General features: G+C 34.1%; 1 protein-coding gene across 1 annotated transcript in view; it reads right to left on the bottom strand.

Moving 5' to 3' along the window:
- Positions 1 to 2095: 2095 nt before the first annotated feature.
- LOC106111629 (pollen-specific leucine-rich repeat extensin-like protein 2) overlaps positions 2096 to 25910 on the bottom strand; it is a 29651-nt gene continuing 5836 nt past the window's right edge. Inside the window, exons 2-4 of the mRNA XM_013293765.1 lie at positions 4399 to 4515; positions 3887 to 4066; positions 2096 to 3613 (exon numbers count right to left, since the gene is read on the bottom strand). Coding sequence (XP_013149219.1) covers positions 2372 to 3613; positions 3887 to 4066; positions 4399 to 4515 — 1539 coding nt within the window. The 3' untranslated portion in view covers positions 2096 to 2371. The remainder of the gene's footprint in view (positions 3614 to 3886; positions 4067 to 4398; positions 4516 to 25910) is intronic.

Below are 25910 nucleotides of genomic sequence, written 5' to 3'. Positions count from 1 at the left end.
GCGCCGCGCCCGTTGCCTCCCTATATAAAATATCGCCCCACTCGCGGCCGCGGCGTGCGAACGCCTTACGCAAACCGCACCATTGTTGTCATTTCATTATCTGAAACGGAAAATCTTTTTTCTATGCCTCTGCACATACTGTAATCACAATTGTCTAATTATCCACGAAATGTCTAGAATGTTAAACCGTGATGACAGTTTTCAACACTTTATAAATAAGTATTAGTTGTAATACTATTGCATGTTTGATATGTTGCGTTTTCGATGAAACACTAAAGCTATTTTTCGTGTACTCTAATTAGTGAATTGTTTGGTAACTAAGGCGGTGTGTTTTAATTCTTCTCACGCTGCACGTCAAGGTCGAGTCAATTGTTTTGTTATCGTTTAACAATAATTTTAGTTGCTAACAAATTATGAATTTTACGTACTGAAGGATCAGTTATTGAGTTAACTTGCAATAGAATTAAAGAATGATAAATTCCGGATTCTGGTACGATGATGCTTCTTAATTCTTAGTTTATCTTACCTATTTCAAAACTATAAACAACATATGCACATATCTTTTAATGATAACGTCCTGAATCACTTGAAATTCACACTTGAATATTTTTGAACAATGGTAAATTTAGATATACAGTTAATATCACGATTATGATATAAATCATTTACTTATGTACATGATGGGAGGAGGTTATGTAAGAGTGAGTAAAATGATTTCCCATCCTTGTTTTCTTTCGTTATGATTTCAAACTGTTCTCACGGGACTATCTTTTTTGTAGATCTTCTATCAATATTAAACAAGAAGACATCGCTAACCTACAATTATCTTAATAATTAAAATTATTAGTTAATTACTCTTGTTAACAGATTTTTTTTTTATCCAAAAACTTTAATAAACAGTTTTCATTTTGTTATTTCTTGTTTCAGAGCCATCTATCGGTGATAAACATACATTATTTGCAATAAATTTTCGTAGAAGCTCTTTTAACTCACCACCACATCTAAAAGATGGCGGTAAATGGTTTTCTTGTTTAAATATTCCGAGGAAACAAATGATTACTACCGAAAGGATAGAACATTTCCTCGTATTTTTTTTATGATATTTTACCCGAAATCTATACATTAAACTTATTTTTACAATCTAATTATTTGTCTCTTTATGTATCGTTTTATCTTATAAGTCTCTAAAGTAAAATTATCATTGCTTTTTTACAAAATGAAAAGAAACAGATGCTACACTAAATAACCCTGGAAAATTTCATACTAAAAGTTACGTTATTGTTCACGTTTGGTAACAGCACGACGTAAATAACAAGCAACTTAGTTATTTGGCTTCCAATCAATTTTTACGAAATCGATTTAGTAAATTCCAAGATCCACATTACCACATTATCAGTAACATAAGAGCGGGTGCACATCTTTGACTGAACTATCGCACACTATTGTGCGATTGTCGATTGTTTCGCAGCCAATTCAATTGTTTACGACAACTAAGAATCCAGTAGTGTGCGCTCTTCCGTATAAGATCACAGAAATCAAAGCTCGATTATGCAGTTGTGCGATAATTTAGTTTCGGGTGTGAACGCGCTCTTAATTGTTACATTGTATGTCGATGTTACTTAAAGCATGTGTTACGTATTTGATTTTTAACTATGTTTGTGATTGTTGTTTTATGATTTTTAAGAAATAACTTTAAACAGGTAATTATAATATAGGTTATCTACCGTTAAAGCATTATTAATTGAAGAAATTTAGAGTGGTTAATTTGATTCAAACGTGTGGTAACCATTTTTATTATTCAAAGAGTACCGCACCGCCGCTTAGTCAGCCACAGAAGGGTTGTATAATTGAAAAACATTGATAATAATATAAAAAATATAATTTATTATTAAAAACAAAAATTATTACAAATTACTATTGCAATTTTTTTACAAAACGCTCGACACTGATCGATCGGAGACTATCACGTACAAAATGTTTCGTTCGTTACATTAAAAACTTACAGCTAAACTTTACTACAGTCACATTATTAACTGAGACAGCGAATAATACAACTATCGGACTTCTCTTTTACATAAATCTGTCCTTTCAAATATTTAAATATATCGATATGTGATAGGGATATACGCGTGATACCTGACTATCCATGTGCACTACAGTAACAATTCTACATTAAAATGTACTCAGTTAATAATGACCGACATTAAAATAAGGTACAGAGGACGGAGTAATATGTACAAATGCGGCCAATGTCCCCACAACTAAACACTTGCACTCACAACCGCGCGACCGATGTCATCTGACTTGTGATTAATTATGGCCATTTCGGACTAAATCGGTCGCTAGCTGTAACAGTTCACACACTAAGCAACTAGAACTGGATGCCGTGTCCTCTCAGGAAGGCGTCGATCTGCCCCGAGGAGGGCGACTCCCCGCGGGGAGCCACGTAGTAGTACTGCGGAGCTGGTCGCGGTGCCGACTGGCTCTGTGCGGGCTGGCTCTGGGCGAGACGCTGCGCCTGCGCACGCGCCGCCGCCCGATCCCTCTGCAACTGGGTCTGCTGCAGCTGCTGCTGCTGCGCAAACAGTTGCTGCGAGCTCTGGAACTGCGTCTCCGATTGCTGTCTCTGGTACGCCTCCTGGGGGTTCGCGACTTGATGCCTGTACAAAGGCGCGCTGGAAGTTGGCGGCCCGGCTGGTATTTGCGGAGAAGGAATGAAAGGTCTCTGAGCCTGAGGTTGCTGTTGAGCCACGTACGGTTGCAGTCTTTGATTCAGGTTCAATTCTCCCTTTGTTTGCGGGAGCGTTTGGAAAAGCTGAGTATTGTACTGTCCGCTAGACGGATCGTAGACTAATTCGGTCGAGTATAGAGGATTACCGCTGGGCGCTGGGGCGCCGATAGTAGTCTTTCCTTGCGTGTTCAACGACGAAGGAGTGGTCGACTGATATTGATTTTCCCGGTGGAATTTAGCGAACTCAGCAGCAAAATCTATATGTCCCGGTCTACCAGTCGTTACCGCTACCGGAGAAGGAGAAGGCGAGTAGTTTGGTTCCGGGCTGTACTGAATCTGCGGTTGAGGCTGAGGCTGCGGTTGTGGCTTAGGAGTCACTTGCACCAATTGAGGCCTGAAAGTAGTCGCCGGTGGAAGAGCCCTAGGTGTGGAAACTGGAAGAGGACGAGGAGTGATAGCAATCTGTTGCGGTTGTTGGTAAATTGGCCTTCTGACAGGAGCCGGGCGTTGTACGACGCGAGGTCTGATTTGCTGGAGAGGTTCTTCTTCGGGTTCCTCTTCGTCGGCGTCCCTGAAGTCGTTTTGGAAGTAGGTAGTCGGCGGTCTCGCTGTGGTGGGCCTGACGGGCGGCCTGGTCGGGTAGTTGGGGATGCCATCGTCTCTCTCAGCGGACTCGGGTGCGGCGGACTCTGGTTCTTCCTCCTCGTTGGGCTTGTTGGGATCGCAGGGGTTGCCCGACACGTAGGTGAACTCTCGTTTGTTACCGTCGGGGTCGATGTACCCGTATTTTCCTCTGACGACGCAGTCAGTGCCTCTCGTCTCCTCTTTAAAGGAGCCATCGGCCGCTTCGTATCCGAACGTAAAGCTGCCGTCGTCATTCACCTGAAATTTGAAAAAGTTTTCTTAATGATAAAACACGAATAACAAACATGTGAACGTCACATCGTGGATTCAAAACTCGACATGATTATTGATGGACTAGAAATTAAGTAAATAAAAAGTGATTTCATATTCAATTAGTTCTCAGTGTGGAAATCTTCAAAGTTTAAGTGTCTTCAAACGAGGTAAAGTGATATATAGCAATAAGTCTTGTGACACATTGAAGTAGTTTTTTGTTTTTTTGTATTGAACCCTAGTAAGTGCAGAGACACATACTTTATTGTAGTTGCGGATAGTCTGCACGGGCGGCTGCTTGGGCCCCTCAGGCTGCAGCGGCTGCTGGTGCTGCTTGTGGCGGGGCGGGGCGCGCTGCGGCACGCGGGGCTCGTACTCCTCGTCGATGCGGTCTGACGCACGGTACAGGTCATCATACCCGTCTGCCTGGACGAGTACAACCTGCAAGTACACAATATAGCAATTTAATACAATAAACCTGAACATTGTCATGCTTATAAATGTAATATGTTATGAGTCATGTATCAAGTGAGTAAGAGCGTGCGCACACCTGAAACTAAATTATCGCAAAACTGTTTAGTCTCACTTTGATTCCTATGAGCTTGTGTAGAGGTGCGCACACTACTAGATTTTTAGTTGTGCCATTAAACAGTTGAATTGAGTGCGAAACAATCGACAATCGCAGCGATAATTTAGTGAAAGGTGTGCGCCATCTTTTATAGATCTATCTATTAGCAAGTACAGTTATATCTCTGGTAGAATTATTGACTTACGTTTCCTCTCTGCGGCCCTTGGTGTTCATATTCATAGGCGTCGTCCACAGGCTGCTGCAGTCGCGGCCGAGTGCGCGCCTCCAGCCCAGATAGAACCGCCAGCACTGCACATAGCACCTGCAACAGTATGCATAGTAATGTTAAAACAATACAGATGACGGGTGACGTAGGACCCCAACAAGAACAATAACAAGAATGACATATAACTCTGTTAACCAGAATTACCCAAGGTTAATTTACCCATTTAAGGTTAAATTTAACCGTAAAAATATACAATTAACCATCAATTACACGATATCGTGTTTCCGTGTAAGAATTCTATGTACTCGGCCTTGGACTTCTCTTAACTTATAATTAAAGCTTGAACATTTTTTTAAACTACCTGAGAATCAGTAAACTTTAAAACCATGAAAGATTGTTTATTATGTACTATTTATTTCATTACTTAAAAGTTAATGGCGTAACAATGAATTATAGTTTCGTAACACTCCCCCATTGTTCATTTGAACAAGTCTGGTTAATGCTTTTGTCTCGTAAGTCATGAGTGGAACTATAGATACATTAATATAAGAACTATTATTAGATAGTAGACGATTAAATATGATTCTAATGTACCAATGTGTTATTAGAGTACTATATACTATATATAATAAATTAAAACAATTCAACCAAAGTATGAAATAGTTGTTCTTGCGTTACGCATTATTGTTGGTAAAATTACGACACACATTCCGACCTAGTCATACGATGTAATGGCAGGGCGTTGAAGGAAAAAGTGTAACCGTTGCGATTTAGTGGGAACGCGTTACGTAAACCAAACGGCATAGATACTGTTATGGTATAAACAATTTTGGGTCACTTTGAACATATTGTATACTGTCATAGAAATTTTGGAATGTATAAAGTTTGTTGTTCGGAAATTATCACATCTTTTTCTACCATGTTATTAATGTTATTGCCTGTCTTTGTCCGGGCGAAATAAAAAACTTTATAAGTAACCTAAGTGTTCTTTCAAACTATGCTCTACATCTGTGTCAAATATCGAGACCAACAAACATCCAAACTTACATACTTAATACTAAAAATGATAACTGAATTATTTATATAGTGTTCTACAGGTATGTTACATGTAATTTAATATCAAACGATTCGTTTAGTTTACAAAACATATTAACACAAGAGAAAGTCGAGTGAAAAAACTGCTTTGTAAATACGCTTTTTTTAGATTTAACTAGAATAATTTGTGAAAGTTTTATGTCTCATATTGTTTTGTTTCGACATGCGAATGCGAACTTGAGATTTTTTCTTTCAGAAACGCAACGAAATAACTGGAAATATGCAATAACTTTTACAAGAGCTTTGATGTTGTAAACTGTTGTTAAAATTATACGGTTAATTTTAACTGTCGACTGACATTTTACGTATTAACACTTCTTTCGACATTCACTTTGCCTATTGTTACTTTTAGCTGGTGACTGGTTTTTAAAACTACGTTTTTATTAAAGAAAAGTTGTTTAGTGTTAAAACATTTTAGTTGTTAATTAAATAACTGTGACTTGTGAATATTGTTCTATACATCATCATCATCACCAGCTGACCATCATCCCCATCGAGGGGCTCGGAGCTTACCCTAAAGTTAGTGTGACTAGGCCATAGTCAACCACGCTGGCCCACTGCGGGTGTTCTATACATATTAGTTGATAAATACTCAAGTGGGTGGACAGAACTGAGCAATTGTCTGTCAACACTGTTTCCTAATGCAAACTCATACTTGCATTAACTTACAATTGGACATGTGCAAAGGTTTTAATAGAAATTCAATTGTTTTTAATGTTGTGTTTAACATTTATTATCATTATCGAATTTGAATATAAAATTGAATGAATTAAAAAAATCCCCATTACTGTTATATTTAATAGATAGATATTAATTTTAAAAAATTATATTAAAATTAAATGTCTACAATAAGGTATTGATTATGACTAACTAACGATTAAGTAGTGTGCCAATAAAGTCCGTATACATTTCTGTTTCACGTATTGCGTAACTGAGTGTAATCATTCGATGAAATTATATATTTGTGGTATATCACCAAAGCGCAGTATCAAATGCGAGATATCAGATCTCCGGCGCTGTGGCTACAGCAACCAGCCGCGACTAATTCTCTACGAGCTAATCCTATGTAACGAGAGGCGCGATTTCGAAACCGATTTAAGGACGAATTCCCTTTCTAAGTGGTCAACTTAAGGTGATTTTAAACCACGTGGGCGATAAGCCAAGCAAGCACTAAGCCACGTGGTATTATGGTCTACTAGGTTCCCGTGCAGGCCATCCGCGTGAAATGATAAAAACTTTATCTTATGTTTACATTTGTCAAAATTCTTAATTGCAAATGTCATGCCCATTACCATATTAACTTTGCTTCCTTAATGTTGGCAGCTTACAGTTTATGGTTCCTTTCCCACATAAAGTTTTTTTGCCAATTTATTTACCCCCTAAGTTTTATTAAACTACGTTATTACGTGAAAAAAGCGCCTAAAGCATGTCGTAAATGTAGGGTTTTTTATTACAGAATGATTTATTCAAAAACATGCTGTCATTGCTGACATCCTACGCCACAAAGTAGTGTGTGTTTACGCTTTATTAGCTGTTCCCATGCGACTTCATCCGCATGGAATTATGATAATTTTATTTTATTGTTTACATTTGTCAAATTTTTATCCAAAATGTTTAATGGTTTGAAAATATATAGCCTAAAGCGTGAATAAGTATAGGGCTTTTTATTCAAAAAAGAATTATTCAAAAATATGCTGTAACTGCTGACATCTTAGACAACAAAGAAATGTGTGTTTACGCTTTATTATAATAGTATAGATAGAGATAGAATATAGATTTAAAATGGCATTGTGATAAAATGCAATTATCTAGCATTTGTGTTTTTTTAGTATGAATAAAAACTTGTTTGCCACTGATAGTATTTACATTAAGTAATTTAACCTAGAATCTTAAAAGGTATTTTGCCTTTTAAGTTCTCAGACTATTGTAAAGCCTTGAAAGGGACGAACCAGGTTGAGGTATACCATGTTTTTATAAAGTTCATGAACTTTTAAACATTGGTATACATGAATTAATTATGAACAGACATTTACAACTACGAAGTTGTGGATTTTTTACTTTTAGTGAAAAAAATAATTAGGCGATTTTTTTACCTTTCTGTCGTAGGTATTGAAGTATTAGTGCTTGAAGTTAACGAGTTAATGTATTGCAGTAATTAGTTACTTTATGTTATACACGCACGCACGTAAAAATTACGTGTCAGTAATCAAGATATGACAAATCATTTTAAAATCAAAGAGTAACGTTTTTAAATTATTTTATAAACTATGGTATTCATTTACAAATATTTTTATTTATTCATTTACTAGCTCGCGACTTTGCCCGCGTAAATTAAAAAGTAATAAAAAGATATAACCTTCATATGTTACTCACAGATAACTACATATTTTTTTTAAATCGGCCCTAGTAGCTTTTACGTGAATCGAATATATACAAAAATACAAATCTTTCCTCTTTATAATATTAGTATATATTATTACTTGTCAAGTATTAAAAGATCAGTTGAACCATTAGATGTTATCAGAGCGCTTGGCCAAGTGTTGGCGAATAAATTACATTAAAATATGCTCTGATAAGCGTCGGCCAAGGCTAACATTTTATATGCATTGTAACCAAAATTACACTCATAAACGAATAATTAACTACTAATTAAAGTCCAAAATAAATGTAGAAACAAAGTGTGAAATATTAAAATTAAAAATATATGTTGAAATTAATTTGATCAAATTATTTAAAACCTATATCATACTATACTAATATTATAAATGCGAAAGTTTAGATAGATGGATGTTTGTTAGAGTTTGTAGCCTTAACGGCTAAACGGATTTCGATGAAACTTGGTACAAATGTAGTGGATAGTCTGGAAGAACACATAGGCTACTAACTTTTGTTTTTTTTATTCCGCGCGGACGGAGTCGCGAGCGAAAGCTAGTAACTAATAAAACTTCAAATTGAAATGTAGAGTTTTGTGATTTTTTGTATGTTACCTGATTCAATTTAGGGTTTGTGCATAACAAAAGTTTTCGGTCAGACACAATTTAAATCAGTTGCCATAAAAAATTGTTACAATTCTACCATCTTGATCACCTTGATAAAATCGAAATTTAGAGAGACATTCTTTCTATATTTTAACTTCCACTTTCCCCGCGTTAACATAACCTACAATTATGTCGGCGATGTCGAAAGTGGACCAACACGTCAAATCGCCATTTGATTGATGCTATTTATTTGTCGTTTGGGATTTTCTTTGTGTTCGTTGTCACTTGCAACGTGTGTTTGTAGTGAAGTCACCGTGAACTGCGATAAGAGACCCCACAGCCTAGGCGTTTTATTTGGCTGAATTTAGTCGGGCGTTTGATGAGTGTGACCATGTATAGAGGTGCACACGATACAACAATTTATTAAGATTTTGGCTTGACAGCCTGATTCGACAAAACTATCGACAGATAAAAAGTCTGTAATCTAGAGGCTCTTAGAGTTCACTGCTAGCAGCGGTCTGCGTATGGCGGGCCTTACTGTGAGTTTTAAAATGAACATTTTAACGTCTATTCTCAAAATATAATAGAATTAAGTTACTAACACTTAAATTATTAAATTGAAATATAAAAATTTTTTGTCTGTCTGTCTGTCTATCTGTCTGCCCGCAAGCCGCGTTTGTTCCGGGTAATCTCTGAAACAGCTGGGTCGCTTCGACCGGACTTTCCCTGAAGGGTAGATGACATAGACGGGCTACTTTTGTATCTTAATATTGCGTGGACGAAATCGCGGGCAACAGCTATATATTTTGGAAAAAAAATCCGTATTTTAATGTATTCGAAAGCTATGTAACTAAAAACATTTATCTTTTTATTTCGAAAATATTTTGTGACCCAGTTAAAAGAAATTCCATTCATTACAACGTAATATTGAATAGTTACGCAAGTTATTTACTCGTATATGTCATATAAACTGTAGCAAAACAACAACCTTCGAACATTCTTCTTAAAATATGTATTATAAATAATCAGATATTTAATATAGTTTTTGCCCGCGATTCCTTCTGAAGTTTAAAACCGATAAATAGTCTATGTGATTTCCAAACTAAACCAAATTTCATTGAGATCAGTTGAATCGTCGGAGATATCTTTTAAAATCCATCCATCCGAAAATACGCATTTATCATATTACTAGCTTTCGCCCGCGACTTCGTCCGCGTGGAATAAAAAAGCCGAAACTGGAAAGCCTATGTGTTTGTCTGGACTATCCTCTACGTCTATGCCAAATTTCATGGAGATTCGTTCAGAAATTTATGCTACAAACTCTCAAAAACATACATCCATTTAAACTTTCGGATTTATAAATCACGCCATTAAACTTAGGCGGTAAATATTTTGGATAATAACCCTTATATGGGAAAGAGACCATAAGTTGCTGCCAACATCAAGGAAGCAAGATTGCCAAGGTTAGTAATGACATGTCATTTTGACATTTGCAATTGATAATTTGACAAATGCAAACAATACATTTATAATTTGATGCGGATGAAGCACGCGAACAGCTAGTAATAAAATAAAACCATCAACCATGCTACATGAATCTTTTAAACCTCCACATCTGGTTATACCTTCGTGTTAAAAGCGTGAGTTTAATTGTTTATTACATAACTAAGTTAAGCGATTTAAAAACACTTAGATAGTCATGTATAGCTCATTAATGCATCACCACACGATCGAAAGCGTTTTGCAGACAATAAATCTATCAGAACTTCGTGATCGGAATAACATAATAGAGAACAATTTTCCCCTGTTTAGATAATAGTACGACTAATGCTGGGTTTCTGAAGTTTCCATTTATTTTATCATCAACTAGTTAGAGATTGGTGTTAGGTTGACCTAAGTTTTAACAGCATTTTATTAAGTTACCGAACCAAACCCATTAACGTATAGTTAAAGTTTGTTGGGAAACCTGCTATAAGCTGTGAAAATGGCTTAGCTTGCTTTAAACTACTCATTACTAAACTTATTGGTTTACATATCGATTTTTTAATTATTTTTTATCCCAATAAGTATGTTTGTCAATTCCTTAGCTGTGGTTATAGCCTGTCCATTTATAGAGGTCAGTGCTTGCGGTAGTAGGAGTCATCGGCGGTCATTTGCGGCTCAGTGAAACCGAACGGCTTTCTAGTATCCGGCCGCGCATGTAATACAACGATAGCGAAAGTATCAAGCGACATTAGAATACATATTTGTAATTATTATGCGACATGTAACGTAATAATACGCAATGGAATCCTACTTTATATTAATCACTTAATAAGAACGTTTAATGCGATTTGCGAAATGCGTATAATATTATGTTGATTTACTTGGTGCAATGTGAATCTATACTAATATTATAAAGAGAAAAGATTTGTATTTTTGTAAGCATTGAAATAACTCAAAAACTACTGAACCGATTTCAAAAATTCTTTCACCATTAGAAAGGAAATTTATCTGTGTGTAACATAGGCTATACTTTTTTATTATATTTAATTTCAGGGGGCTAAAGTCTTAGGCATCAACTAGTTAATAAAAGCGTATTTTGAAACCCTGAAAAGCGAAATTATTTCGATCTTAGATCTGATATTTTTTTTTAATTAAATAAATAAATTATCGTGAAAACAAAATATATTATATCCTAATGTAGACTATTTATCGTAATTATTAACAAATAATTGTATTATTTAAAGTTCCGTCACCTAATTAGTAAAAGTCAATCAATGGAATAAAGTCAAGACAGGCATAATCATGTCGGCCACGCGAGTGTGTACTGACACGACATTGTCTCGTTAATAACTTATCTTTGTCACACATGAAACATGCATTTAATGTCCAACACACTTAAAGCATATTTAGGGCGGACGCAAACCTTAAACAATCGCACAATTGTTGTGCGATTGTCGATTGTTTAGACAATTTAACTGTTTAGTTGCACAACTAAAAATCGAGTATGCGCTCTATATAAGGTCAAAGAAATCGAAGCTATACTAAACAGCTGTGTGTTGGTTTAGTCAAAGGCGTTCTTATACATTTATAACAGTGGTAGTGTTCGCTTTAACATCTTAGCACTGCAGGGCCGGCACGCCCGGTGTAACACCACGACCACACAGAAGACAGACGTGAAATGGAAGCAATTCCGTGTTTCGTCTGATGCGTGTGGTGCCGGAGGCCTAATTTAAATCCTGTACTCTTTTCCACCTTTTTCTTATAAGAAGAGGATGGGAAGGGGAAGTGGCTTTGACGGTGGAGGAGATGCATAGGAAGGGAAAATATTTGCTAATTTATTTATTGATTTCCTCAGGTTATTTCTCTCTTGTTTTTTTTTTTCTTGTTTTGTTATTTATTTTAATTATATGCATATTTGGATTAGATCATAATACTATTTAAATAAATAATTCTTTAAATTACAGCTTGTGTCTTATATAATAAAAATTTTGTTAAACAACATAAATTCAATACTGGACCGACCTTGATTTAATTCTCGTTATATTTGTCTGAATTTATCTGAACTTCATAAGAAATGCGACCGGAACGAATCTCTTGTGATCCATTCAAACATTTACATTGAAGTTGTAACATAAAATACGAGTAAGTCTATCAAGGTTTATTTGTTTTACTCTATTTATAAAATTTGAACGGTAAAATAATTAAATATGACCCCGTATAGCGCGAATACCTTTGACCAAAATATCGCACAATTGTTTAGTCTCCCTTTGATTCCTATGAGATTTTAGTTGTGTTAATAAACAGTTGAATGGGCTGCGAAACAATCGACAATCGCACAACAGTTGTGCGCTTCTATTAGGATCCAATATTGTATAGTCAGTAATAAAAAACATACTAACATTATAAATGCGAAAGTTTAGATGGATGGATGTTTGTTAGAGTTTGTAGCCTAAACGGTTGAACGGATTTTGATGAAATTTGATACAGATGTAGGAGGTCGTCTGGAAATACACATAGGCAATTTTTATTCTACGCGGACGTAGTCGGGCCACAGCTAGTATGTATACATATTTATGAAGGTGACTGTACGCCTTGAGTACAATTAAGCAAGCATATTGGTCGAAAGTTTTATTAACATAGAAATGTTTTGTGATGACAATTTTGCGATCAGATACTCAGTTAAGAAGCGAATACAATTTTATTACTGGACATATAAAGATACATTCAATAAAGTATTATAATGTAATTTCACGGTAATTATGATTAAAGTCATCAAGGAGAAAAGTGAAAGAATCTTCTGGAACGCTTCTTAGGCAAGATGTCCTCGCGTTGACCATTATCTCTGGTTGTCAACGTTTTTGGAGTGCGTAAGTTGCGACAGACGGGTATTCTTATTTTCGCAAGTGTTAATTTTATTATGTTACAAGTTGCGACGCCGCACCGTGTGAGAAGAGCGTAACGTTCTCAAGCTATCGGATCCGATGCGCTGACATTGCTACACTGAGACGTCGCACAACGTTCTTGAGGTTATATTTGAAAATGTTTAAAATCATATTCTAATAACAAACATACAAATCACTAGCTGTGACTCGCGACTTTGCGATCATGAAATAGCCTATTTTACTCACAGATAAATTACCTTACTAACGGTGAAGGAATTTTTAAAATCGGAAGTAGTTTTTGAGTTATTTTAATACATAAATATAAATCTTTCCTCTTTATAATATTTATATAGACTAGCTGTTGCTCGCGATTTCGTCGTTAATATGTTACTCTGAGATAACGTAGTTTTTTAGTACTGAAAGAATTTTTGAAATCGACTCAGTAGTTTTTGCTTTAAAAACATGCAGAAAACAAATCTTTTCTCTTTTATGATAGTAGTATAGATAATTATTTATTTAATGCTAACTGCACTCAGATTTAAAAGAAATAAGATTGCCTTAATAAAATCGTTTAATAAAAATATATCGGACCGTTATACACAGCAATATCATTCCGTTCATCATTTATAATTGAAGATTACCACAAATCATGACGTGTCTAAACCAAATTATAAATTGAGATATTTCAACTAGTTTTTACAACTCACATAAAACGTAAATCAGATATCGTGATCAAGGTAAATAACATAGTTAGTGACCCGTAACAAAAGACGTATATTGTACACAGCAGAGCCAATCACTGTATTGCCTTAACGCTCTTGAACAAATTAATCTGTGTGAACTTTTAGACACAGTTGCACAACGTGTAATAACGTTGATACAACTCGAAGGTAAAATAAATATTTTTATACAGGAGCTATCTACTGGATACAGTATACAAGGTCTTTTGCCTTACGCAAAATATAGTGGTTACATTAAAAGATTTGTCTAAACTACCGCATAGCTGTTGTGTGATTGTCGATTGTTTCGCAGCCAATTCAAATGTTTAGGACAACTAAGAATCGAGTAGAGTACGCACCTAAGCTCATCGGAACCAAGTGAGACTAAACAGTTCCTAACAGGCTTACAATCTGTCATAATCTTTATTGGAATTTGGAGTTTAAACTTGGCCACATTTAAATTTCGTTACAGTATTTGGCTTTATTGTTGTTATACGTAATCTTTTGTGTTGTAATTGATGCCAATCGATAATAATCGAATCACGATTAATTTAACGATATCCAATAAAGTTAGCCAACACCTAATCGATTGAAAACAATATCGATTCGTATCTTCAAACGTGAATTGATACAGATCATGTTACTGGTTGCCCCAGACCTTTGTATCGATTATTTGAAAGGACATTCGATGTTAATGAACAAGATATAGGTATTCAGTATCATATAATTAATATGTAATGTATATAGTTAACAAATAAAAAAAAGATATACTTAATCACATTAGAATTGGCAGTTATGATCAAATAACAAGGTTTTTTTTATATTATAAGGTGGCAAACAAGCGGCCACCTGAAGTGACCACTGCCTATAGACATTCGCAATAGCGGATGCGTTGCCTACCCTTAATCGACGGAGGAGGAGCCGCACATAAATAAGATATTTCATCTTGCTCTGCGTCTCCTCCACCGTTAAATTTAAGTTCTATTTCCATTCTATTCTTATGAGAAAAAGAGTGGGAAGAAAAAGGGACTAAAATTCGGTCTCCGGAACCACACTCATCAGACGAAACGCGGAATTACTCCAACTTCACGCCTGTCTTCTGTGTGGTCATGGTATACACGGGCCGACCTCTAACACTGTTAAAATGGTTTTAAAATATTACATTTCGATTATACTAAATCTAAAATGGAATCATATATCACTCAGATATTATATTACTCATATATCTTTTGCGTTTCTTAATTATTTTTGGTGGGGTATGCAATTATTAGAACAAATATTAAAAGAGAAAGCTTTATCAATTCAAATGCGACTTTGACATTTGACCTTGACAGTCGCCATTTTGTAAATAAAGACGCGGCCATTTTATATTCGAATGTTCGATACCGGCCTTGATTTATTGTTTTAGTCATTTATTTTTATTGTTTATCATATAACGATGATATAAGATTTACTTCCTTGAAAATTAAACTATATCAAATGGCAAGGTTAATAAATATAAAGTATGAAACTCGAAAATTTTGTTTGTTTACGAGTGTATCTTGAATAAGGTCGCTGGTACGAAATACAATAATGGGAAGGTCTTATATCTTCATACCATTTGCGTATTTGATTCTTTCGTGAGAAAATCTACTGAAATAGGCTCTAATTTAATGTTTTAACTCCTAAGTAGAAAGGTAATTTTTAATCCTAGTTATACTGTTAGCATCAAATTATTTTACTTTATTTTATAAGAGAAATCACATAAAATCTGGAATTAAAATACTTGAAATTATACCCTGGAATAGCATAAAAATTACTAACTCTGATTTAATTCAATACAAACGAAGTTCGAGCAATAACTATTTTTTTATTAAACTAATGTCAACATATCACTTCCATTGCTTTATTCAAAATCCTACGTCCTTGGAGTAATTAAATTCTATGACCTTTTGCGGTTGGTCGCGGTGTCGTTGCTTGCGGCTTGCGCCGCGCATGCAGGTTTAACGACACTGCGTGCGCCGGCGACTGGTTCTCACGGGGTCAAGATTATACAGTGAAAGTGACATGTGACGTCAGCTCGTTGCATTGCAGATGCATCAAGATTCTAAACATATTAAGAGTACATAAATCAAAGTGTACAAAAGTTATGAACTTTCTAAACATAAAACATAATCCTGGGACATCGTCAGGGGAGGTAAGGGGTTACCCCCCAGAGGATCGAAATGTAAGATAGATATAAAAACTATCTTACTAATATCATAAATGTAAAAGTTTAGATGGATGGATGGATGTTAGAGTTTGTAGTCTAAAAGCTTTAACGAATTTCAATGAAATTTGGTACAGTTGTAGAGAGTAGGCTGGAAGAACACGTAAGGTACTTACTTTTTTTAAATCCTCGCGGGCGGAGTCACGATCGAAAGCTAGTTTGAAATAAATCAATATTAATAGTAGCTTCCCTCCTTAGACCTAGGCTAATTTAATGGCTAGACCATTACTTTGAAAAATTAAATGATAATGTAGCCAAATAAATGTAGATTTGTAGCTGCACTCCGCAATGATAAAAAAATTCCTACAATATAGGTTAATTAAAATAATTTTAGTACTGCAGTTGTCCTACGACGTAAGTTCCATCAGTCAACCATTCCCTCATTAAAATGGCAAAATATAATCGCGTTTACCTTTAACCTCAATTCAATACGTTTATAAGGATATTTGGTAGTTTTTAAAATAACTTAGGCCAAGTAAGATTACATTTATAAATATCAACATGTTGGAAATAAACTTCCATTTGAAGCCTGATTTATACGTGACATTGTAATACTTTGCTCTTTACCCCTTCTAAATATTGAATGAATTATAGAAATGACATCTAATTTAAAAAGTAATTACAAAAACTAACAAGAAATTCTGTTACATGTATCATAATAGTTGAGAAACATTAGATAATTACAATAAGCCGTGATATAATAATCGATAGCCTAGTTACTCAGTGATCTGTTTACGAGGACCACTTGCTCACTTATCGACATCATAACTTGCATGCAACTTGAGCCTGCTTGGAATGCTTAAGTAACAATAATAAACCTGGTTTGAATCGCTTATTAAGCAATGTTACCTGTTTGTTACCTTGCATCAAATTATGTTACTAAGTGCTTGGGTACCTTTAAGTGTTCAAAGTTTGATTATCAACTTAAGTTAGCACTTATGGCCAAATGCTGAAACGAAATTTAAAGCCTATTGAGTCGCTTGCAATATGATACGTCAAAGTTTTAAATGTGGAAATTTGCACGATCATAGTCACCCATGTCTTAAAAATTAGAATCTATTTGGTAAATTATGAATTACAATTAAAAAAAATAGTAGATTACTTATTTTTTTTAATAGCTTAACTGATGCATTAGTGGATTTTTTACATAAATAAATAAATAAGTTTGCCTTTATTACATATGTACGGCCACTATTGTGCAAGCCTTAATTTCACCGTTTACCTACCCATTACATCGCACCTTGGTATATAGGAACCGGAATAAACGCATGCTAATGTCATAAATTCGACACCAAGTGTCCCACTGAACTTATCTTAATTGGACAAGGTTGTAATAACATCGGCAAACTATAGATTAACCTTAACACTAATAGTTTTACGCAACTTAACCACACTATATCCAACGTACTATGTACATTAAGTGAATAACTTTACCAACAAGCTGTTGCCCGCGACTTCATACACGAAATCTATACAATTATAATAAAGCGTAAACACACACTTCTTTGTTGCCTAAGATGTCAGCAATTACAGCATATTTTTGAATATTTTTTAATAAAAAGCCCAACACTTGCGTCACGCTTTAGGCTATATATTTCACGCCATTAAACTTAGGGGGTAAATATTTTGGATAAAAACACTAATCAGGGAAAGAGACCATAAGTTGCTGCCAACATCAAGGAAGCAAGATTGCCATGGTTGTTTGACATTTGATATTGAGATTATAATTTGACACATGTAAACAACAAAATAAAATTTCCAAAAATCTATGCGGATGAAGTCGCACGGGAACAACTAGTATTAAGATAAAAAAGTAGCCTATAACATGCCCGTCTATGTCAGCAACCCTACAGTTAAAGTCCGCGGAACAAAGGCGGCTTGCGGACAGACAGACAAAAAAAAATTAAAAGCGATATTTGTTATTAGCAACGCAAATACATCTTCCCGAAATCAGGAATTTTTCTTTTGATGTTACAAACAGATTCCAATTTTATTATATGTGTGGAATTAGATAAGTATCTAGATGAAAACTGAGCAAATAAGCTCTGTTTTAATGTAAGTTTTAAAGGTTAACTACTTAATTCTACAGTTTATAAGAATGTTTTATATAAAAACATAAAAATCCTAGACAAAACTTTCAATATCAAAGTAAACAAACTGAATTTAATAATGTAATAGTTAATTGTACTAAAAGTCATAAACTTGGTGTAAACGCGCATTTCCTTACACTGAAAAACTTCTTTTTCTGTAACCTCTTTAACAATAACGTTATTATTTCAAAAAGTTACAGAAAACAATACTCTTAAACATATTAAATAGCATTATAACTGCGTATTGTGCTTATAAAAGCGTTATACGAGTAAATACTCATTGTTAAATAACAGACTCCTTCAGTTAACAATAAGCGGTTACAAAGCGTAGCTTTAAGTCTCTTGTATAACATGTTACAAGTGTGAACACTCTCTACGGGTAATGTGTGAACACGCTCTAACAATGCACTTTTATCACTACATTGTTTACAGTCGAGGACGTTATTTTCCTACCCACTTAAATTATGTAGCGTAATTAAATCCAAATCTTCTCATAGCAACAAATTAATCAATAGTTCTGATAAAGCTATGATATGAGAGCGTAAATGGGAAGCTTATTAAATTCTTTGACTATGATACTATGTCACACGTAAAGTACGACCTTGGATATGTCCTTTCTAATGGCTTATGTACGGATTTGTATCACTTGAATGTAATTACATTTATTGAATGTAACATAGCTGCACCAATTCGTCATCATGATTAACTTGTTTGTTGACAGCTTTTTTACTGTTAAAATCTACACACAAACCTTATTTAGGCTAAGAAATAGAGGTGCTACAATATTAATAACAACTAGAATCTATGTGTTTTAATATTTTATAAAGTTACAGACGTTTATGGCAAAAGGTAAACTGTAAAGTTCAACTGGCGGTTAACATTTTTGCCTACACACGCACAATTTTAACTTAACTGTGTTAGCTTTTTAACTATTTTGATGTATTCTGTATTCTTGAAGGTTATTTAGTCTGTGCTATAAATCAATACAATTTGTCATAATTTGAAATAACGATATAAGCTTTGTAATGGTGATCCAACACTTTATTTCAATATTTAAGTCATGGTTTTAAAATGTCGTAATTGTGCTTGTTATGTTAATAATCGGATAGTAGTCAGATGTCAAAATAAGGGTGTTACATTGGCTCGACGACACGACGGCCATATTGGTAGTGGCGTTGATACATGATTATCGGTAAGGTTATTTTGTGCAAATTGGAGGAAAATATAAGAGGTGAAGAAGACTATATTTTATTAAAGCATAACAAGGCTGTGAAGCCAATAACTGTGAACATTATAATATGCTATAACCAATTATTTCAACAAAAATATGAGCAGTTTTACTCCTCTTAAAAACAAACTTATATTTATCCATCCAAATAAAACAAGTTCCACTTATCCTGAGTTATAGTTGCAAACCAGTTGTGATTACCATAAAACCATAAGTAACTACGGAAACTTCATAAGAAGGAAAAGCCCTGAACTGCCCTTCGAAGTTTTCGCCATACTCAAGAATGAGACGTACATTGCTGTCGATCTACATTACAAATAACTACGACATGACCAACAAGGCAATGGAATGTCGACGATGCGATTTCGATCCGATTATACTACGTGCAAGGTTGCATGACATGTCAGAACATACTGACATTTCATATTAAGTATGTCTCGTATGTTTGTAACTTTGTTAAAAGGATTTCAAAATTATATAGTACTTTGTCTATTTATTCTATAAAATATTTTAAATTACTTGGGGTTTTATAATGTTTTCTAATTGCCATACCACACTACCATATACAAAAATAATAAGTGCAAAAAAACTTCTTTAAACACTTATCAGGCATTTGTTTTTCAGCGAACAGAATGTGTACTTACCTGAAAAAAAGAAAATTATAATTAATGATTTATAAATACTAGCAATCGCTTTTGAATCCATCCGCGTGTTTTAAAAATAAACTAGAGCAATTAGCCTCTGTGTGCCTGTTTATGGAGATCCAGTCAACAGTCTAGGAAATTTTTAGGAGACTTTTCAACGAACATCCATACATACAAACTTTCGGATTATAACATTAGTAAGATTATAAAAAAATAACTTAAGGTCTCCATACATTATGTAAAGAAAATCCAATTAGTACAACTAGTAATAAATTATTCCATATTAGCAAATATTTGAACCATTAACCTTACTCTAGTTTTGATTGTAATAATTATGTTCATTCGCCGCAAGCGATGCGTACTTTTGTATTACGCCACAGTGGAACCGCGCCTTAACCGTGTTAATTTCACATAGGTATGTGAATCACATGCCAATTGAGACAGATTTCACCACTGTACTTATATTTTTCAAAAATAGAGTGAAAAAATAAAAACGTGTTTATCTTACTAATATTATAAATGCGAAAGTTTATATGGATGGATGGATGGATGGATGTTTTTAGCCTAAACGGCTAAACGGATCTCGATGAAATTTCGTATAGATGTAGAGGATAGTCTGGAAGAACACATAGGCTAATCACTTTTGTTTTTTTTTAATTCCACGCGAATGTAGTTGCGGGCGAAAGGTAGTTAAGAAATAAGTTAGATCGATTAATTTTTGAGAACCAAATTCTGAAAGATCAAAATTTGCTCGTAAACTTTTAACTTAGGTACAGATGTTAATTATAATACTTTCAACTGACATTAATATCGACATTTTGTTAAGAATAATTATTGCAACCAGAAAGTAGTGTTTAGAAGGAATCGCAACTAGTATACATAGTTACAATTTACATAATACACACAATAAATCTTTCAAGAATACACATACACAGGATCTTTAAGTACTTGTAGAGTTTTGCGGTTCAATAACTAACGGTAACATTTGTAATTACTCAACAAACATGATATCTAGTTCTGATTGTATACAGTTACATAAGAACGCAACTGTAACTGTAATTCAATATTTAAGAATATACGAAACAAAGGTATATTTCTTATTAAAACAAAGCCTAGTTACTTGACTTGGTTTTACCTCAACAGCCTCTATAGTGTAGTAAGGACATAAATGAATAAAAATTTGTACAAAAGTTGTAAAAAGTAGAAAAGACAGCTGCTCTATTACTATTTGCCACCTTCTCACGCGCTTACTATCTGCAACTTCATCTGCTCGGAATAAAAAAAATTTAGTTAGTCAGTTGCTTTTAACTTTCAGACAATGTCCTACATCTGTGTCAAATTTCGTCAAACCCGTTTAAAAGATGCGTTGTAATAAACATTCGCCTATCCAAACATTGAAACATCTATCCCATAGATAACAAAGATAGTGGAAGACCGAAGAAAGTATAGACGAAAGAAGATATTCTTAAGGAAGGGAATGAATTTAGATATGATGCCTGATAAAGATGTATGAAGCAGTACTGTACCCTCCGTGAGGATAAGGGCTGATGTTGTTTACTTAATAAGAACTAAATAACCACTTACATATAAAGATACTTTTCAAATAAAGTATTAATACTCCATTATTTTACTAACTAAAGTTCGATAAATAGTAAAGATGCAAAGTATCCCTGTATCTTCAATTGTCTTCACTTTAACACTATTCGTAACTAATTAATGTAGCACAAGGATTATGCAACAAAAGAAAGAAAAAAAGACATAAACTGTACAAAAAAGAATACGGACCAAGAGTCTGTAGATGTTGATTTTAAAAAAAGAAACACTATCCGTAGAATGACAAGCTCTAAAGCAGTGAGAATTACGTAACAGAACTAGATGACCGTAGGGCTCCGTAACCAACCGGTCTGAAGGGCGGAATGTAGAGCAGGGGTCTTGCACCATTAAATTATTAAGCAATGAGATATTACGTACTGTCTAGTGTATATATATAGTGGGGAATTTTATTAGTCTGTGTGTCATATACATATCTAATTTCTAACAGTCAATTCACATTGCATTTAAATATAACTCTATACTTAATATAATAAAGCGTAAACACACACTTCTTTGTTGCCTAAGATGTCAGCAATTACAGCATATTTTTTAAATAATTCTTTTTTTAATAAAAAGCCCTACACTTACGTCACGCTTTAAGCTATATATTTTCACGCCATTAAACTTAGGGGGTAAACATTATGGATAAAATCCCTAATGTGGGAAAGAGACCATAAGATGCTGCCAACATTAAGGAAACAAGATTGCCAAGGTTTGTCATGTCATGTCATTTTGACATTTGCTATTGATAATTTGAGAAATGTAAACAATGAAATAAACTTTTCATAATTTCATGCGAAGTGGCGTGGGAACAGCTAGTTAAATTTATTTTTCAACTACTTAATTGTCGTTATATGAAAATTAAATTAGCAATGAAAAAAACAAATGAATGAAGAATTACGAAGAACGCGACAGTTTAGATGTGATCTAAATGTCTAGCCGTTAACTATACTCTATGAATTACATAATTTAACTTCACCAGCGACTGGAAAGATGGAAAATTACAAAGTACAGATCTTTGACAAGGAAATGGTAGTTACCGCGCTCTAGATGACAACCATCTGAAAGTCCGCCAAGCTTTATCGTCTGAAATTATGCAAATCAATCCGACACTCTACATTTAATTGATTTCTATATCAAATTACTATATAAAAGTACAACTTAGTTCTTACTGCAACTTAGTTTTATCTAAGCAAGAACAAGTTCTACATACTGTAGGAACTATTCTAAAATTTATTAAATTCTCGCATCTTGATATCGAATAATTCCTTTCTTATAGTCATACTTTGATTTCTATTTTTGGCTCAAGAAAACTTTTTCAATAGCGATGTATTTATCTCTAAAGGCAAGAAGTCCAACAAGAAATAAAGTTTTTTATTACTTATTTCTGGTCTCGACAAGGCTACAGTAACAAAGCCACAATACCTGAGGTGCCTCTAGAGAATTTATTGCACTTTGTGTAGAGGCCTTCTCAGATAAACATCTCTTATCTGAATTTTACACGTAATGAATGGTCTAGCGTTGAAAAACGCTATAAAACGTATGCACTAGGTTATAAAAGAACTAGAAATAAATTATAAATACGCCTTTAAATATGTATGTATACCGATTATAACAGCATTTATACATCGTTTGAATCAAGTAAAACTGAATTGTGTTGAATGTCGTAGAGTATATGCGTTTATGTCTTTTATATGACACTTTTCAATGACACAAATAATTAATGTTTACGATATTGTTTTTCTGCGATAAAACTTAAGAAAACAATTAACTCAATATTGATGTAAACGTGAACTAAATAAACTAAGCTATTCAATACTTTATGTATGAAAAAGCTTCATCAGAAATGCGAAAAATGACAACCGTCCGTGAGATGATTTCCATTTTCGTAACAAAACCTCAAAAAATACACTTGCATGTTAATGTTCAACAAGCCATACAAAGTTGTGTAATCTCTTTCACTTTCTGGAAACAACGGACAATGTCATTAACATTATTTTCTCTACAATTCTCACGATTTTACTTCCTTGAGTTCAACGTCAATGAAACAATAACTGTAGTATTTGTTTACTGACTCATAATTAATGAAAACTGTTCAAAACGTAGTTCATATCATAAAGTAAATGAGCAAGCGGCCACTTGTATTTTGGTCGTTAGAGAACGCTGACCAACATCGTTATCGTATATATCGTCAACTGTGTTAAGTACGTTTAACGGATAACGGGACGCACAGAAAGGACATTTCCCCTTCCTATGTGTCCCTAATTTAATTATATCTATAACTAGCTAGTTCCCACACGGCTTCATCCACATGAAATTATAAAAACTTTATTTACATTTGTCAAATTCTCAGTTGCAAATGTCAAAATACCTTTTACCTTATTATAGCAATCTTGCTTCCTTGATGTTGGCAGCAACTTTTGGTCTCTTTCCCACGTTAGGGTTTTTATACAAAATATTTACTGCCTAAGTATAATGGCGTGAAAATAAATAGGTTAAAGCGTGACGTAAGTGTAGAGCTTTTTATTAAAAAAAGGATTATTCAAAAATATGCTGTAATTGACATTTTAGGTAACAAAGAAGTGTGTGTTTACGCTTTATTACATTAGTATAGATTAACATATTTGAAACGCCAAAAGACTGTATAAAAATACAACTGTCGTTCACTACTAGTATAGATCCTTTTATTTGAGGTAATTTTTAGAAGATATACGACATTAAACAGTTCTATTACTAAAATCAACCAAAAAAAATGGGACCTACCTGCAAGCATTACCTTTAGGATAAAAAAAGAATTATCAAAATCGGTCCACTAGCGCCGTAACATAAAAAAAACATACAGACGAATTGAGTCCCTCCTTCTTTTGGGAAGTCGGTCAAAAACGATATCTATCATCATTTTTGCAGTATTTAGATTTATACTAAAATTTTTGACATTACCAGAACATTTCTGACAATATCCAAGAAGGAACAAATTAATATTGACAAATTACTTAAGTAACATGTCATTTACTCGTTAGTTTCGGATAATTAGTCTGTCACACGCTATTGCCTTTGCCACTTCCGAATACCTCCTCATATGTTTAATTGCTTCATTTGTTAATTTACAAATTAATATATGTCAAATGTAATTGTATGTTCGTCATTTACTTGTATCTACTCGACCGCGACTCCGTCATCATGGACGTAAAATAACAAAAGGAAGTTGCCTAGTTCTTCCAGACTATCCTATACATCTATGCTACGTAGAGATCCGTTCAGTAGTTTAGGCTACAAACTCTAACAAACATAAATCTAAACTTTCGCATTTATAATATTAGTGAGATTATAAGAATAAGAATATCTTTATTGCTCACCAATGTTAATTACATAAATCAGTGTTGCTTTGACGACTTAACTAGGATTCCTGATTTTAAGTAGCCAAGGACTTCCCTTACAAAGTGATACATTTTTGGTGAGAAATTAAAAGAAAATTAACTATTATCTGTTAAAATCTATATATGAACTGTTAAATATAATTTAAACACTTTACTTATGTAAAGAATAGAATTTAATAAACACAAGTCATCTTATATGCGCAAAATACTCTGTAACTTGATAACTTAAGCGGTCTCGTCAAAAGTCTTGCTAGCTTCTAGTTTTATTAGTGTTTTCAAGTTGGTAACTTAGATCATTAAAGCTCGTGCCGTCGCCCGCCAACTTATTAAACGCCAACTTGACGTAACTTAACTCGTTGCACCACTTGCACAGGTGTGTTAGATAAGTTAATGTCACTTACATCTTTTACGACGTGCCGCAAACATTTTTGTTAACTTGTCTTTTATCACTATTTTATTTTTACAGAGCCTTTTATTATCTTACTTCTTACTAATATAAATATAAAATGACGAGGTGGATAGATGGATGGATGTTTTTACTACGTATCTCCGTAACAGATCAACGGGTCTAGTTTAAATTTGGCACAGATGTAGAACATAATCCTTGGCTGACAAGCAGTACGGATACAGCCAAAGAGGTTGCAACTGGCCACCAAGACGTTTGCATTGTTTTTTATTAAAAAGTAGTGGAAAAACAATAGAAGAAAAATAGACGCTTACAAGTTGTAATCGCCGGATAGTTTTGCAATTTGTAAAAATGTAAATAAGCTTGAATAAAAGTAAATAAATTGAATACAATGAAAAATATGTTTTAATTAGAAGAAGTTTTAGTTTTGTATTTTTGGCTACCGCGCTGTCGGTGACAAGTTAAACACACATATTAATATTTTTTTAATTCCGAGCGGACAGTCGCGTGAAATAGCTAATCTGTCATAATTTCTTTAAACTTAAAACCATGTGAAAGTATAGAAACATTTAAAAACTCGCAACACATAAATGTGTTGGCAAATCTATAACTAAAGACGCTGAGAAGGTTTTTGCGGCGGTTTTCCCCGAGCGGTTCCCAAGCGTGGGAGCTAAGTAAGTAATATGTTATTGTGCCGTTAGTGTCCCAGCAAGGCTGCATTACGGCTATTGCCTTAATTACTTATG

Source organism: Papilio polytes, unplaced genomic scaffold (genome assembly GCF_000836215.1).
Source record: "Papilio polytes unplaced genomic scaffold, Ppol_1.0 DF824158.1, whole genome shotgun sequence".
NCBI classification, from domain to species: domain Eukaryota; kingdom Metazoa; phylum Arthropoda; class Insecta; order Lepidoptera; family Papilionidae; genus Papilio; species Papilio polytes.
The sequence above is the reverse complement of the archived record's forward strand: the minus strand, read 5'-3'. Positions and strand labels throughout refer to the sequence as shown.